The sequence below is a fragment of the Astatotilapia calliptera genome, unplaced genomic scaffold (assembly GCF_900246225.1).
Source record: "Astatotilapia calliptera unplaced genomic scaffold, fAstCal1.2 U_scaffold_21, whole genome shotgun sequence".
In the NCBI taxonomy this organism is placed as follows: domain Eukaryota; kingdom Metazoa; phylum Chordata; class Actinopteri; order Cichliformes; family Cichlidae; genus Astatotilapia; species Astatotilapia calliptera.
Window position 1 is genome coordinate 141701 of NW_020535741.1, and position 15206 is coordinate 156906.

At 43.2% G+C, this 15206-nt stretch overlaps 1 protein-coding gene and 1 pseudogene across 1 annotated transcript; both read right to left on the reverse strand.

Annotated features, from left to right (window-relative positions):
- The window catches only part of LOC113017816 (neural cell adhesion molecule 2-like), a 75144-nt pseudogene that overhangs the window by 8884 nt on the left and 51054 nt on the right, over positions 1-15206 (reverse strand).
- On the reverse strand, positions 4286-5706 carry LOC113017821 (nuclear factor 7, brain-like). Its single transcript, XM_026160930.1, has one exon. It carries the CDS (start codon positions 5689-5691, stop codon positions 4306-4308), a length of 1386 nt encoding a protein of 461 aa, XP_026016715.1. The 5' UTR covers positions 5692-5706; the 3' UTR covers positions 4286-4305.

Below are 15206 nucleotides of genomic sequence, written 5' to 3' on the forward strand. Positions count from 1 at the left end.
TCAGAGCTGCTGATTGGCTCTTTGGGCCCTTTACCTTCAGGAGGTCATGGACGAAGCACTGAAGTCGTTTATCACGTAAAAAATATTTTTAGTTTATAATAATTTGATAAATAATAAAATATTAATAAAAACTGGAGGTTTTTTTAGAACTTAGATTTTAAGCTATTTATGCCTTTTTTGCTGCTCTTTTTTAAACTTATTCCCTTTAAACTGTATTTATTCTTTTTAAAATATATTGGTTATTGCACTGTAGAGGCTGCTGAGGAACAGTATTTCGTTTCAGGCTGTGTAACACGAAATGACAATAACCAATAAAGTCTTGAGAGCTGCCATCATTGTTCCAGCAGGAGGCAGTAAAACACCAAACTGCACCTGTTGTGCTGAAAAGGTGTGAGCATGTGCAGTAACCCAGTAAGTTACCTGAATATCTCTCTCTCACACACACACACACACACACACACACACACACACACACACACACACACACACAGTACTGATACTAATGACTCGCTCTCAGATCTATTTGGGTTTAATGTCAGGGTATATTTGTGGATGAAAGTTTTGGTAGGACACATGATGTGGACAGTCTGGTAATCCCAGAATATTTTAATGTAAGAAAACTCCAGACAGCTCTGGAGAAAGTTTCAGAGTAAAAGCCCTGGAGTGTTTTACATGTTATTCTGTTGGATTCAATCTGACGGAGCTGATTCATAAACACTTCACTGCCAGGTATCAGGTGACCTGCAGAGACTGATCCTACAAACACTCAGAAACAGAGTAAACCAAACTGCACCACAGTGATCAGACGAAACCTTCCTGACATGAACACAGCTCCTCAGTAAAAACTGTGAACATCTGGGACTCTCCTCAGCTCTTACTGGGACAGTGGCGCGGCTGCCCCTCTGTGGGTCTTCCTTGGTCTCTTGTGTTCTGGGGGCCTCTGGATGTCTGGAGTTTTGATCTCCTCCATACCTGCTTGATACCATAGAGGACAGGGCTGTGGCTCCCCACACTCCCTAGCAGATCATTACATGGAGAAACCTTTGGAATGCAAGCATGCTGATCCACACAGGTATGCACACAGGTGTACACATGGGTATTCACAGACGCGGACTACAGCTTTCTTGGCTGCTGCCTCAAAGCACACTGTGCGCTGTCTATCTTGCGTGCTGAACAATATCGTCTATTATTTAGTAACTATTGATATCTATGACTAGCTAGTTTATTGTGATGGTGCTTTTTTTTCTATTATTATGTTGCTCTTTGTTGTTTGCTGTCTCCTCTGTTTGTTTGTTTTTTTTCTCTCCTCCCCCCCTTCTCACCGTCTCTTCTCCCCTTTGGTTTTCTTTCATTCTTTCCCCCTGTCCTATTAAAAAAAAAAAAAAAGATGACAAAGGATGAACTGAAGCTCCGCCATCACGTGATGTCGCATGCTGCTGTTTCTGATGTCACTAGAAAAAAAAACAAAAAAAAAAAACTGTGAACCAGCAGAGAGACTACACCCAGCACCATACACCACCTCTCTGACACAGTACACCCTCGAGCAGGTGGTGTCCCCATAAACAGTGTGAGAAGCTCTGATTATTTACTATGTTCAAACAAACTGAGTGTCCACAAACGTCTGAGCTCACAGTGAGAGCTGCTGGCACAGTTTGGAGGTGTTCTGCCCCCTGCTGGACACACAGAGCTACAACATGAGGATCAGAGGAGGCTGGTGCTGCTTCACCTTTAGACACAAGAAGGAGGTCAAAAAATGTAGAAACAGAGATTGTTTTTAAACCTGTAAAGGAGGAAATCCTGAAGAACCAATCCACAGCCAGAAAAGAAGTCTAACTCTGTGCTGCTCCAATCAGGAATCAGCTCTGTTACTGTGTGAGTGTGTAAAGTCACAGAGTAGCTGGTTTCAAATGTATCTATAAAGTTTATTCACATTTTATTTAGGCTTCAAAAAACAGTCCAAGTTTATTTCTTTGGACTTTGTTCACTTAGCGCCACCTGGAGGACAGTCAGCTCCCTGCAGCAGCTCTGGAGGACTGTTAACTGATGAAGAGCTCGGACTGCACAGCCTGCTTCATCACCGACTTCTTTAAATAAACATGACCACGATCAGTCGCAGCACCTCAGACAAACGTTTGTTACACAGCAGCCGCCTTCACACCGACTGAGCTCCATCACAGCTTCAGAGCTCAGCTTACTAAAGTCAAAGTTTATTTCCTCTCAGGTTTCTTACTTTCAGTAAAGTTTCACTGTTAGAGCCCTGACCAGCATCCTGCAGCATCTGGAGCAGCTGTGTGGTGCTGTCATGGCAATAAGGATCCAAATCTGTGGGATGTTTCCAGCAGGGGTTATAACCTGCAGCCAGCAAGGTGTGCCTAATAAAGTGGCCGTGTTTATGTCCCAGTGCAGCAGCATCAGAAAACGGTGGTTTACATCTCTGTTACAGGAAACCTGAAGAGTTAAAACACCAGAGAAGAAAATCTAAACGTTACACAAAGAACATAAAAGAAGTAAACTTCATAAAAACTTCACAAATGATGCTTTAAATGAAAAATAAATCCCTGTAAATAATTCAACAGGTCACATGTTAGAACCACCTTAACTAAACTCTGTAGCCGGTCACTGTGGTTTGTCCCAGCAGCTCTTAGGAAACAAACTGCTAACTTCAGTGTCAGCACACACTGTTAGTAAACTATGCAACACTGAATTCAGGTTTCAGTTGTGTTAAGTTGTGAAGTTGTGATGAAAGTCTTCTTACTGACACAGGTAGGATGGTCAGGCGTCCTCTGTTCCTTCACCGTTCATGAACTGTCACTTATAAAATGCTGCCAAACATCAACTACACTCAATAACTAAACGTGTGCAGGTTAAAGTGATGGACGCCCAGATCTGCACTCCAAATACAAACAGACTAAAGGTGTTTCCTCCAGAAACAAAGACAATATTTACAAAGGTCTCACAGGTAAATTGTGAGCGATCACAGCAGCATCTCATCCTGACTAACAGCTTTTAGATGCAGGGAGAGCGTCGTGGTTCAGAGGTGGTTCAGCAGATGATGAAGGCCTTTCTGTTGCATTGTGTAGTGCTGTGGAGGCCATGATGGTCGACTGGGTCTGCTTCTACTGAACTCACAAACACTTCTGAGGTATTTACACCTGAAGCCTCATTGAATGTGAGTCAGAAACAAACGGCTCAGCTGTGATTAATGGATGTTTCCCTGCATTTCTATTTTCACACAGTTTATTTCTTACAGCAGGAAAACTGAACAGAATGTATGTAAGAGGTCAGAGTGAGGATGACGTCACTTAATACAGGAAATACATGTTTGTCTGTTTTGATGATGAAGGACTTCTTCAGCTCTGTAAACAGCTACACTTGAGAGGACAGAGGTGATTTCATGGATCAATAACAATGTGTTTATCAGCTTTCATCATCGCAGTGCAGACATGACGTCAGATCTATCAGAGTGAAGGCCGTCTCTCTGATGACGTCACAGAGCAGAGTCCTTCTGTCCAATAAAGGATCTCAGATCAGCTGCTGCCATCTTGTGGCCACAGTTGGTTACTGTCTCTGAAAGTTGTCTCATGTTTCCTGTTGTCCTGCTAACAAAGGCTGGAGCTCATCATGCTGAGAGGGCAGCAGCATTTTGTGGCTCTTCACACATGTTCATTATATTCTGATGATCCTGGATGGAGACAAACTACAGATAAGTGTGTTCAGCCCAACTAGTTTATCTCATTACAGCAGTTTGATGTTTCCCTTTGAATCCCCCTGAAGATCCTGACAGTGAAGCACGTACATAATACTCCAGCCTTTCAACTCTGAGCTTATTTAGTTCTATTAATACACTGAAATCTCATTTGTGTCATGAAGAAAGTCTTTAATCAAACAGAATTCAAAGATCAGAAACATTTCATATATGGAGTTAAACATGAATCATTGTTTCAACAACATATTTATTGTTGTCATAAACAGCCAAGAAAAAAACAACAAACTGCTCCTCCCATTCAACACATGTCAGTCCATATCCCAGCAAACTAAATCATCTCCATTTACACATCAAATAGAAACATGAATCACTTGTAATGATTAGAAACTTGATAGAATTTCAAATCTAGTTTGGGGAGTCATTCAGTGAGAAACAGTGAAATGATTTTCCATGTGAAAAGGTGGACAGCAGAAACAGAAAGAAAGAGTGAAACTAAAAGAGAAACAAAGAGCTTTGGAACAACGAGGCAGCAGGAGGACAGCTGCAGTTTAACAGCTTCAACTCACTGACAGGAAACAACATTAGAAACATCATCATCCTCAACTCATCTGCTGCACTGACACTGACACCTTCAACGGACACACCTTCACTTTACCATCACCAGTCCATATGTATGGAAACATCCTGTGAGTGAAAGTGTGTGTGAAGGTGTGTATGTGTGTGTTAGTATCAGGATCAGAGAACGACAGCTTTCCTCTGTTCCAGTCCAGATTCACTCTGATCCTCTGGAACTTCTTCATTACTGAGAGAAAAGATTCTGCTGATGGTGAGCGTGTGTAGTATTTACCTTTATAAAACTCTATTCTCCATAATCCAGACCGTATGTCTCCCTTCCTCTGCACAGACTCTGCTAACACACCCAGTTCCCACCATGTACTGTCTCCAACTTCAACATCCCAGCTGTGAGTCCCTGAGTTAAAGCCCTCAGAGCCCAGGACAGAGTAGAACAAATCAATCCTCTCTGGATTATCAGGAAGCTGCTGCCTCTCTCCTCCTCTCACACTGGTCAGATCTTCAGACAGGATGAGTTTTGGATTTGCAGTGTTTGGGTCCAGAATGAGAGGAGTGTAGGAGACCATGTCCTTCATGTTGTTCCAGATGTTGAAGGTCAGGTTGCCCAGGTGTTTGGCCTGGTCTATCAGAGCTCCTGAGGGCAGCTGTGGATCATCCAGCAGGGGGCAGCGCTGGACTCTTTCCACTGCAGCCTTGTAGTTGTGCAGGAATGAGACGTCTTCAGCTCTCAGCTCCTCCTCTGTGGCTCTGACTGTGTCTGAAAGAGCTGCTATCTCTCTGCTCAGAGCCTCCATCTTCTCCTTCATCATCCCACTCTTCTGCTCCTCTTCCTCCCTCAGTGCAGCCAGCCTGGCCTCCTCTTCCTCTGCTAGAAACTGGTGAAGCTTCTTAAACTGCTCCTTAATCTGCCTCTCTGTGTGTCGGGCCTGGACCTTAATGTGTTCTGCTGTTTGATCAAACTTCACTTGAACTTCTTCACAAACCTTTAACTTCTTCTTTAAGGGCTCCAGAGTTTCCTGAAGTTCCTTCTTGTGTTGTTGTGCAGCTTCATCGATGGGTCTGAATCTGTGATTGGTGTGGTTTTCTGAGTCTCTGCAGATGTGACACACTGGCTGCTGATGGTCCAGACAGAAGAGTTTGAGTTTCTCAGAGTGCCGACTGCAGAGAGCCTCTGAAGCTCTCTGATCTCTCTCCTGTAAGAACGACTCACACAGGTTCTTTAAAGCTCGGTTTAAAGGTGGATCATAAACTGATCTTTTCTTACAAACTGGACACTCGTGTGTTGGTCTCTCTCTCCACCATCTCTTCAGACAGTCTTTACAGAAGCTGTGGCTACATGACAGAAGAACAGGATCTCTGAAGACCTCCTGACAGACCGGACAGCAGAGATCCTCCTCTGATCTGGAAGCCATTGAGTCTGTGAGTGAAGCTGAAAACAGCAGACAGGAAGTACAGTCAGTCCTGGCTCCCCTCCCTCCTCTACCACCTTCACTGAAACTTCCTTTGAGTCGTGTTTTTGCTCAAACTCACATTCAGTGTGTGGAGCGTCAGCAGCTTGAAGCAGCAGTGTTGGAGTTTTCCACTTTTCTCTCCTGTAGCTGGACTCACTCAGAGGAAGCTGCTAGTTTGGTCTGAGCTCAGTCTGATCGTCTGTGCGTCTCTCTTTACTGAGGACGAAGAACTTCCTGTTTCCTGGTTTGTCACATTTGAGTGACGTGAGGGGAGGAGAAAATGTTGCTGTTGGACTTTTAACTAAGGTGTGTTTCAATCCTGCCTGCAGCTCAAAAGCTGTAAAACAGGTTTTGTGTCTTTTCACCTCCACAGGTCACAACATGAAACCTGTTGTGAAGTTTATAAAATAAAGTGTCACTCGGTGGTGCAGCTGTTTGTCAGCTTCTATTTTAGACTTTGTTCTGGTTCTTGTTCAGGTTCCCAGCAGTGGGAGTGTAATGCAGTCACACACACACAGGTGGTGTTAAGGTGGACTCACTTAGTTACAGACAGTGGTGTTATTTCCTGTAACTAAGGGTGTGTTTCACTCCAAAGTTCAGACATTAACCTGCCAGAAGTTGCCAGAAGTGACAATAATATTGTATGCTGTAATCGTACTGGGCAATTAGTGATACAAAACAGCTGTTTTACCCTGTGAATAAAAGTATATGTTTCTGTCAATGTACCATAATAACAGAAGCGAAACACAATATTGTGTCAGGACAATTCACTATTTATGCACAATAAACAAAGGAGCAATTTCTGTTCAGCGCCAGACTTGCTTGTAACCTATATCACCAATTATGTTAAGAAAAATGACGCATTAACTACAACAAAACTCTGACCTTTGTGGGAATGCTTGGAGCAGACTAACATGTGAGCTGGAGAGTTCTGGGACGTTATGTTTGGTATATCCAGACCATCCGTCGGCTCTTACTTCGGAAACATGGCTTAAAAATTTTCACTTCAACGACGTAATCCGATAAAAAAAAAAAGATCTCTTTACCCGTCGGCTTCCCGTGGCTGTCATGCGACCGGCTGTTGCAGTTAATAATACAACAGCTTCTTGCCATTTTTTGTGTTTCTTTTTATCGCTGTGTAACTGAGTTCAATTGAAAGCCTGCGTGCGCTAGTACCTCTTGCCACAAGTTCCCAGAATCCTTTGCGGTTTTACCCCTGAATGACGTCACATTTTCAATCTTCATCCCGACTTTTTGTCCCAGTCCAGCCTTGCCCTGATCTAACCTCTCCTCTTCCTCACAGCTCTGATTTCTCTGAGGGAGATGTTGTGACTGTAATCTGTGAGGAGGACCAAAGCTTTTCTGATTGGACTGTGAGGAGAAACACAAGCAAACTGCAGAGGGCTGAGTGTGGAGATGGGCGGGGACAACAGCAACGTGATCAATCATGTTCAATCAGTATGCTGGTGCCTCACGACACCGGAGTTTACTGGTGTGAGTCCAGTAATGGTGCCATCAGTAACCTGGTTAATATCACAGTCACTGGTAAGCTGATCACTCTCACTTTACTTCTTATTGCATCCACAAATTGAGCTGAACATGCAGGTACATAGATTCTGTGCTGTTCTTCACTGATCACCTACCTGACTGACAGAGTAATGAAGGACTTCCCTCCCTCGGTGCTTCTTAATGTGTGAGGATATCCTCCATTACTGAGTTTTTTTTTTGTTTTTTTGTTTTGTTTTTGCTTCTTTTTTTTTGTTTTGGGACTAAAAGGTGGTATTGTTGGTTTACTTTCTGCCTGTTGGGACCACAATACATGCTGACAGGTACTGGGAAAATCTGAGAAGGGCATTTCAGAACCAGAGAAGATGAATGCTGAGCAAGGCCATAAGTATTCTCCACAACACCGCGCGTCCACACGTTGCTCTAACTGTCGCTCTCCTGCAAAACCCCGGTTGGAACTTCATCACCCACATAGGGTATGACTGCTGCAGCGTTTACAAAAATGCATCGACCGAAATAGCGATTATTTATAGAAATAAAGAAGTCTTCAAGCTCCAAAATGAGGCAAATACTATGGAAAATAAATGGTTGCTTGTATTTCTTTTTTTTTTTTTTTTTTTTTTTGTCCCGTTTGGATCTATAGCCATCAGAATTGTTGTCTTGAGGCCAAGAAAGATGCCAAGCGGATTTATTTTACCAAGTGGATCATCATGGCCTTGCCATATTGGTCCATTTGATTGACCTTTATTATAATTATGAATTTATTTTATTTTCAGTTGCTACAAACGGGACAGACATGACTGGGGGATAGGACAGGGAGAAAGAATGAAAGAAAGAGGGGGAGAGAAAGAAAACCAAAGAGGAGAAGAGAGGGTGAGAAGGGGGGAAGAGAGAAAAAAACAAACAAACAAACAAAAACAAAACTCCTGGGTCACCTGTATGGAGAAAAAAAAACAGAGGAGACAGCAAACAACAAAGAGCAACATAATAAGAAAAAAAAGCACCATCACAATAAACTAGCTAGCAGTAGATATCAATAGTTACTAAATAATAAACGATATTGTGCAACACGCAAGATAGACAGCGCACAGTGTGCTTTGAGGCAGCAGCCAAGAAAGCTGTAGTCCGCGTCTGTGAATACCCATGTGTACACCTGTGTGCATACCTGTGTGGATCAGCATGCTTGCATTCCAAAGGTTTCTCCATGTAATGATCTGCTAGGGAGTGTGGGGAGCCACAGCCCTGTCCTCTATGGTATCAAGCAGGTATGGAGGAGATCAAAACTCCAGACATCCAGAGGCCCCCAGAACACAAGAGACCAAGGAAGACCCACAGAGGGGCAGCCGCGCCACTGTCCCAGTAAGAGCTGAGGAGAGTCCCAGATGAGGGCTCACTCAGCAGCCGCGGAGCAGAAGCCAGGGGGAGTTGCAGTGATGCGCCCGTGAGCTCCGCCGGCAGCCAGCTGTGCCTGAGTGACCGAGCCCCAGGCCGAGAGGCCGGGGGCACCCCACCTCCGAAGTGGCCCATTACTGAGTTAAGACTTCCTTATTTAGATCTAAGCTCTGGATTATCTTGCACGTCTTGTGGCTCCCAAATGTCTCTTAAGTTATTATCCTCTGTAGCCTCATACTTTAGCTTTACTTGGCAAATGTGAATGCTTTGTGTGCTGACAAACCCTTTTGCATGTAGTGTTTTTATGAAAAGCCTTATAATTGCCTAATTTTGTGTTTTTGTTCTGTTACAAAAGCAGGCATTCTTACTGTTGTTTAATATTTTACTCAAACCTTTAAGTTTAATTCAACACAAAAAGCCCCACTGTAAACAAATCCACAGAACAGAACCAAACTCAGCAGCCAAACAGTTTGTCCTCAGTGCAGGTCGACATTCAGAAAAACCAGCTGCCTCAGCTTGGATGGGCTGATGTGGTTTCTCCTTAGTATCTGCCCAGTTTTTGAGAAGACCCTCCAAAGGAACAGATGTTGCCACAATGCACAGTCTCCCCTCCATCACCTTCAACAGGTAGGGAAAGACTGTGGCCTTGGCCTCCCACCAGCTCTGTGGGCCTTCTCCTTGTTGGATGAGGGGCTCCTCAAGATAACATTTCATCTCCATCATAACATCAGCTGTAGTATTTCTCTTTGCAGCATCTCCTGCAGCTCTTTCATCAAAGAGGCTCCACACAGCAGACGTCTGTGGCTCCTCCTTCACTTGGCCCTGTAATGGTGGAGCTGGGTGGGAGTGCACTTTGCTGCTGCAGTTATTCTCTGAAGTGCCTCATCAACAGCTCTGTTGTCACTGAATGCAAGCTTTTTAAATCTACCATCCAGTGATGCAGCTTCTGAGTGGACGGTGTTGAACTCCACACACAGAAACTTTTCACACTCACTGCTAATTTTGTTTTACAGTGAAGCCACTCTGCTCTGCTAGTCCCAATATCTTTCACCTGCAGCAGATGCTGCTTCGTTTGCAGCTGTCAGTCATATTTCTGTGTTTTTGTGTCGCACTCTCCTCCACACTGCTGTCTGTCATCTCACAGGTATGATGTGCGGAGCGATGCTGAACTTCCAATCCCAGCGTTTCATGTTGCAGGATCAATTCCCATATGAAAATATCAATATCTAATTTGATTACATTTGTTTTTCATCATAAATATGACAGACAAAAGTAAATTCGGCAATTAGCGGGATGGTCTGCAATACCCTGTTAACAGGAACTACACTCACCACCTCTCATTCATGTGCGTGTTACGGCTCTGCAAGAGTGTGAGCCAATGAGAAACCAGAGGCACAAAACTTTAGACCACAAAACACACAATCTGATGTTGGTTTGTAAAGATGTTGCTGATGAGACTTTGTAGAAAGCAGCTGGTCTGAGTGATGTGATCAGAGTGCAGCAGATAATGTCTGACAGCAGTTTGAAGAGCAAATGGATTCTGTTCTGTTCTTCATCATCACCTACCTGACACCTCACAGCTGTTTCTCACCTGCAGGTCACACAGGAGGATCTGTTGGACTGAAGGTCAGCCTGTCAGTTCCTGCTGTGCTTCTTGTTGCTGCTGTTTTCTTCATGTAGAGAAAACAAAAACAACAAAGAATCAGGATCCAGCCTCATGTTGAGCTGCAGCAAAATAAAATGTCTGAATCTTTTTAAATCAGCACTCTTAGTCTCCCGCTGGTGGTTTCAGCGTTGTCAGTGAACCTGGGGAACATGAGATGATGCTGGTAACAGAAATCAAAGGTAGTGAACAGCAGACAGGGATCAGCTGCAGGTTTAATACACGTCCTGAATTTGGTTTAGTTTGAAGTTTCTGTAAAATAAAACCAAACGTTGTGATTTGTCTCTTTATGAATAAAGTTGAATTGAATTTCTCTCTGAGCTCCTGCTTCTGTTGTCTGTCAGTGATTTTATCAGTTGGACATCAAGTAAAACTTTGGATAAAATGAAAACTGTTCACACAGTGTCTGTAAATCCACGGGTGAAAATAATACATGTAACATTCACACAAGTCCACGAGTGATTGAATGAAATGTGATCATGGAAAAATAAATTCAAAACTATTCAAGACTTTTACCATTAACTGTCGTTCTATTATGAAGTAACAGGAAGGTAATAACACTATAATATAATAATAATAAAGAAAATTAAAAAAATATGGTATAACAGAGTTCACTGCCTCACACTGTCGATAGCAGCATTTCTTTTTAACCTTATTTCATTTAAGGCTCAGACGATCATCTGTTTTCACTTAAAGTAGTCTAGCTCTGATATCACTTTAGCCTCTGGATGGAGGATTTGCTATGTTAACTTATAGATAATAAACTCAACGTATTACAGACCAAAACCAAACACGTCCGTAGTATAAGACTGGATTGAACTCCCTTCACACCTGTCTCGACACAACAGTCAGGTCAGTCCCTTCCCTTTTAAGAAATCCACCTTAAATGTATTTTAAATGTAAGTGATGCAAAATGAATTTAATATTTTATCTTTAGTTTGTCAGGTAGCATCAGGTCAGATGGATGATGTTGGGTGAGATGGAGCAGACAGAGATGTCATCACAGCTGAGAGGAAGCAAAAGCCTCAACATCCAGGCTTAAAAGTGATGTAGGGAGCTAAAGCTAAAGCTCTGCTTTCTTTGTGTGCCTGTGCTAACAGCAACTAATGAGAAATGTGATGACAATTGTCCAGCTTTGTCCTTTTATATTCTACCAAATGTGAAGTGAACCTGTGGTTATACAGTAACGATAAGAGCATCTTTATTAGTCCCACATGTGGGAAATTTGTTTTGTTACAGCAGGAAGTGGACAGTGCAGTTACATAGCAAACATGAGAGAACACTGGAATAGAATAAGAAACTGTACACAACTGTACCGAATAGAATAGAATAGAGTGATAGTATAAAAATAGAATACACATGCTATATACAACTGAGTACAAATACAACGTTGTCAGAAAAAGAGTGTTACACTTAGTCCTATTGCACATGTGTGTGTTTGATCAGCTGCAAAGTCTTTGTGGTGGAGTCTGACAGCAGAGGGGAGGAAATCTCTCCGCCCACATCGTGGGTGCTGCAGCCACTGAAGGAGCTGCTCTGAAGCGCTATAAAGGTTTGTGATGATCAATACAGGTTTACAGCTCAGATCATACTGAGTTCATTATGACTGATATAAATATGTGATAGAATAATAATAAATCGAGTAAATTGTGATTGACAAACAGTTTTAAAGAGAAAGTTTGTTAGTTTAAATTGTGTGAAAGGTCAGAGATGGAGAGAACACCAGGCTGGGGCTGAATATCAGTGTATTACATGCAAATCTGATTGGATGACAGGACAGAGCATAAACTGAAGCTGGCATGGATGTTCTGGGTCTCCTGCCTCTGTGAGATCAGCAGGTCAAAGATTCAATAGCAAAACTTGGTTGTTCCAGCAGCGACGCCGAGGGCAGTGAGCTCTAAAAGCCTCCCAGATGAAAACGTGCCCGATCGAGAGGTGATCTGCTGCTGATGGGTGACGAACCTACTCAGGTCTCCAGCTCTTATCAGAGGAGGCAGTGAAGACACCTGAACTTCAAGGCAGTCGGGCTGGGCGAGTCTGTGATTACATACTTTTATCTAAGTACAATCTGAGTATTTTACCTGTAAGTAATCTTACAGTATTATGTTATATTGTGAGTCCTTCTTACAGATCTTCCTAGGTTGAAAATTAAACAGTACTAAATGTAACAAGTAGACAGCAGCACTAAAGTCATCAATTTAAACTTAGACCCCCGGAGAGCAGTCATTTTGCGTTTCTACCTTTAAAAGCCGGAGAGCAGTCAGTCAAATGCAGGAAGTGGAAGCTAAATTGGCTAGTCATTCATATGTATATTAGGTTGTTACCTGGGAATTCTGGAGGGAGGGGAGTGGGGGTGTGTGATTGAGGGGGTGGGGGAGTGGAGTGTTTCAGTTTTCCATCTTAGGGAGAAATCAACACACATGGGTGTATGTCCTTTGTTGCTGACATTTATTGATAAAAACAGTACAAAAAACCAACCATTTGTACACATATTTACAAATAATAATAAAAAGTGAGTGAGTACATTTCAACATTTTCAGCAATCACTCACAATCCTGGCACTGCCATGGTATCTGTCGTCTGCATTTACCACATGTGTATCTGTAGCAGTGAACACATCGCACAGTGGCCTGATTTTTTTTGCATCTGTGTTTGACCTGACACGTGGCCCTTTTTCCAGGGCTCGGTGTGGAGGGTTGTGTCCGAAGCAACTGTTCTTTTCTTGCCTTCTTCGCAGCTACATGAGAGCGAGCCAATTCTTTTGCAAGCGCCACCAGGAAGTCCACCCGTCTTTCCTTCGTCCCGGTGCATGCTTGATACAGCACATGTGCATTCAGTGCTGCCATGTCAATCATGTTATAAAACACGGCAACTGGCCAGCGCCGTGTTCCTTTGCGGACAGTGTACTCCCGAACCATCTGGTCCATCACATCCACGCCACACTTTGTTTTCTTGTAAAGGGTGACAGCGTTTTGGCTTCCTTTTGGTAGTGTTATCAGTCTGAACCACGCTATGCATGCTGCTAAGAATATAGACTGTCTTCTTCCGTTTGGCCGCATACGCCGTCAGCGTGGCAGCAGCGGTTGAAAACACCTAAGAAATAAGATAAATTGTTTTTTCCATAGCCCTTTTACACACAATGAAACACATAAACATAGAACCACAAAAGACCTGCAACATACCTGAGTGGTGAATTCATTGCGATCTGTCTGTCTAGTGGATTGACGAATTTTCCTGCGAATCTTGTTGACTGTGCCGAGGATGGTGGTTTTCCGTCCAAGAAGTTTTTGCACAAGTGAAAGCGATGTGAAGAAATTGTCCGTGGTAACATTTCTGCCCTTGTCTAGGAATGGTTCCATCAGCCTCATTACTACATTTTCAGAAAGTCTCTCCCCAGTGGGACGATTGGGGTCCTTGCCAAGATATGGGAAGACATTGCAAATGTACTTGGATTTTAGGTCGCAGGCCACCCAAAACTTGATCCCAAACTTGTCCGGTTTACTTGCAATATTCTGCAGGAAACAGCACCGAGTCTTTGATGGGAAAAGCTGTTCATCAACGGTGATCAACACCCAGTGTCACTGGGTGTGACACTGGGTGTCACACCCAGTGCTCTATGATTGGTGCACAATCATAGAGCACTGGGTGTGACACCGCTAAGCGGGGTGTGACGGGTTGCAGTGTTATTTGTTATTTGTGGCACCAATCAGAGCACTGGTACAATAGATTTAGAGGAAATGTTTTCGGACAACATGTGTGTCACATTTTAAACAGGTTTTGAATAATTAGCACTGACATACAGACATTTATGCCCTGGGTATAACAGACATGCTTACCTTGTGAAAGGCCCTCGGATTTCTTGGAGCAGAGAAACACTCTGTATTGTTGCTTTTCTCTATTGTATAAGCAGCGCCCGACTGCCAGAAACGCTCTGTGCGGGTAGCAAAGTCGGCTCCAACGCACATTCAAGTGAAAAAATAAAAAGTTAAAACGATATACCTTGCGGCAGTTGTGAAGTGCTGAGAAAAATACTGTGTGTCTGATGGGGTGTTTTTATATAGGTGAGGCTACTTTCAGTTGACCTCTGAGATGTAGAGATAAAAGAGTGTGATGTAAGGAAGAAAGGTGGAAAGTCTTTGGAGACTCTGTTGGTCATGGTTTCTGCTGGCCTCTGACATGATAAGACTAGTTGCATTAAAGCCATTAACTGTTTGTGTATATATACCTTTGGGCTGGGATGCTCTTGATAAGGAGCATCTTTTGTTGCTTCATACCTTTTTACAGACTTTTGGGAGCCTAGCTGCTGCACCCCCTCTGTCTAACTGTTACAGAGTGTGTGAATATGTGTTTTTTAGAAGTATCACAGTTTATTTCTAAAGGGATACATGTTGTTTGTGGTGCTCTATTTAAAAAAAAACTACTAGCCTGTGAAACTATTAGAAAAGTGAAATCTTCCTAAACTAGCTAAATTAAATGCTGTGTGGGAATACGCGGTTTTTAGAAGTATCACTGTTTATTTCTAAAGGGATACTTGTTATTTGCGGCCCTCTGTTTGAAAACTATTTGCTCCTAAATAGCACTGAAGAAAATGCAAAAGGCTCCTAACTAGTTAAAATACCCCTAAAGTAGTTAAATTAAATCACCTATGTCTAAATAACAGAACTCCGAGACCTATACAAACCCTTTAAAAAGAGTTTAATTAAAACGCATAATGGTTTCATTAAATAATACTCTATTAAACACATGTGAACTCATATGACCCCTGGACACACACGCACGTGCAAAAAGTCCGTTCTCGCGCACGTGCACACGCACATGGACGCGGCGGGGGATAGGGCAGGGGGGAAATTGCCCTCGGGGTGGGGGTGGTGTGGGTGGGGGGGGGGGGGATGCCCTCGGGGTGGGGGGGGGGGGG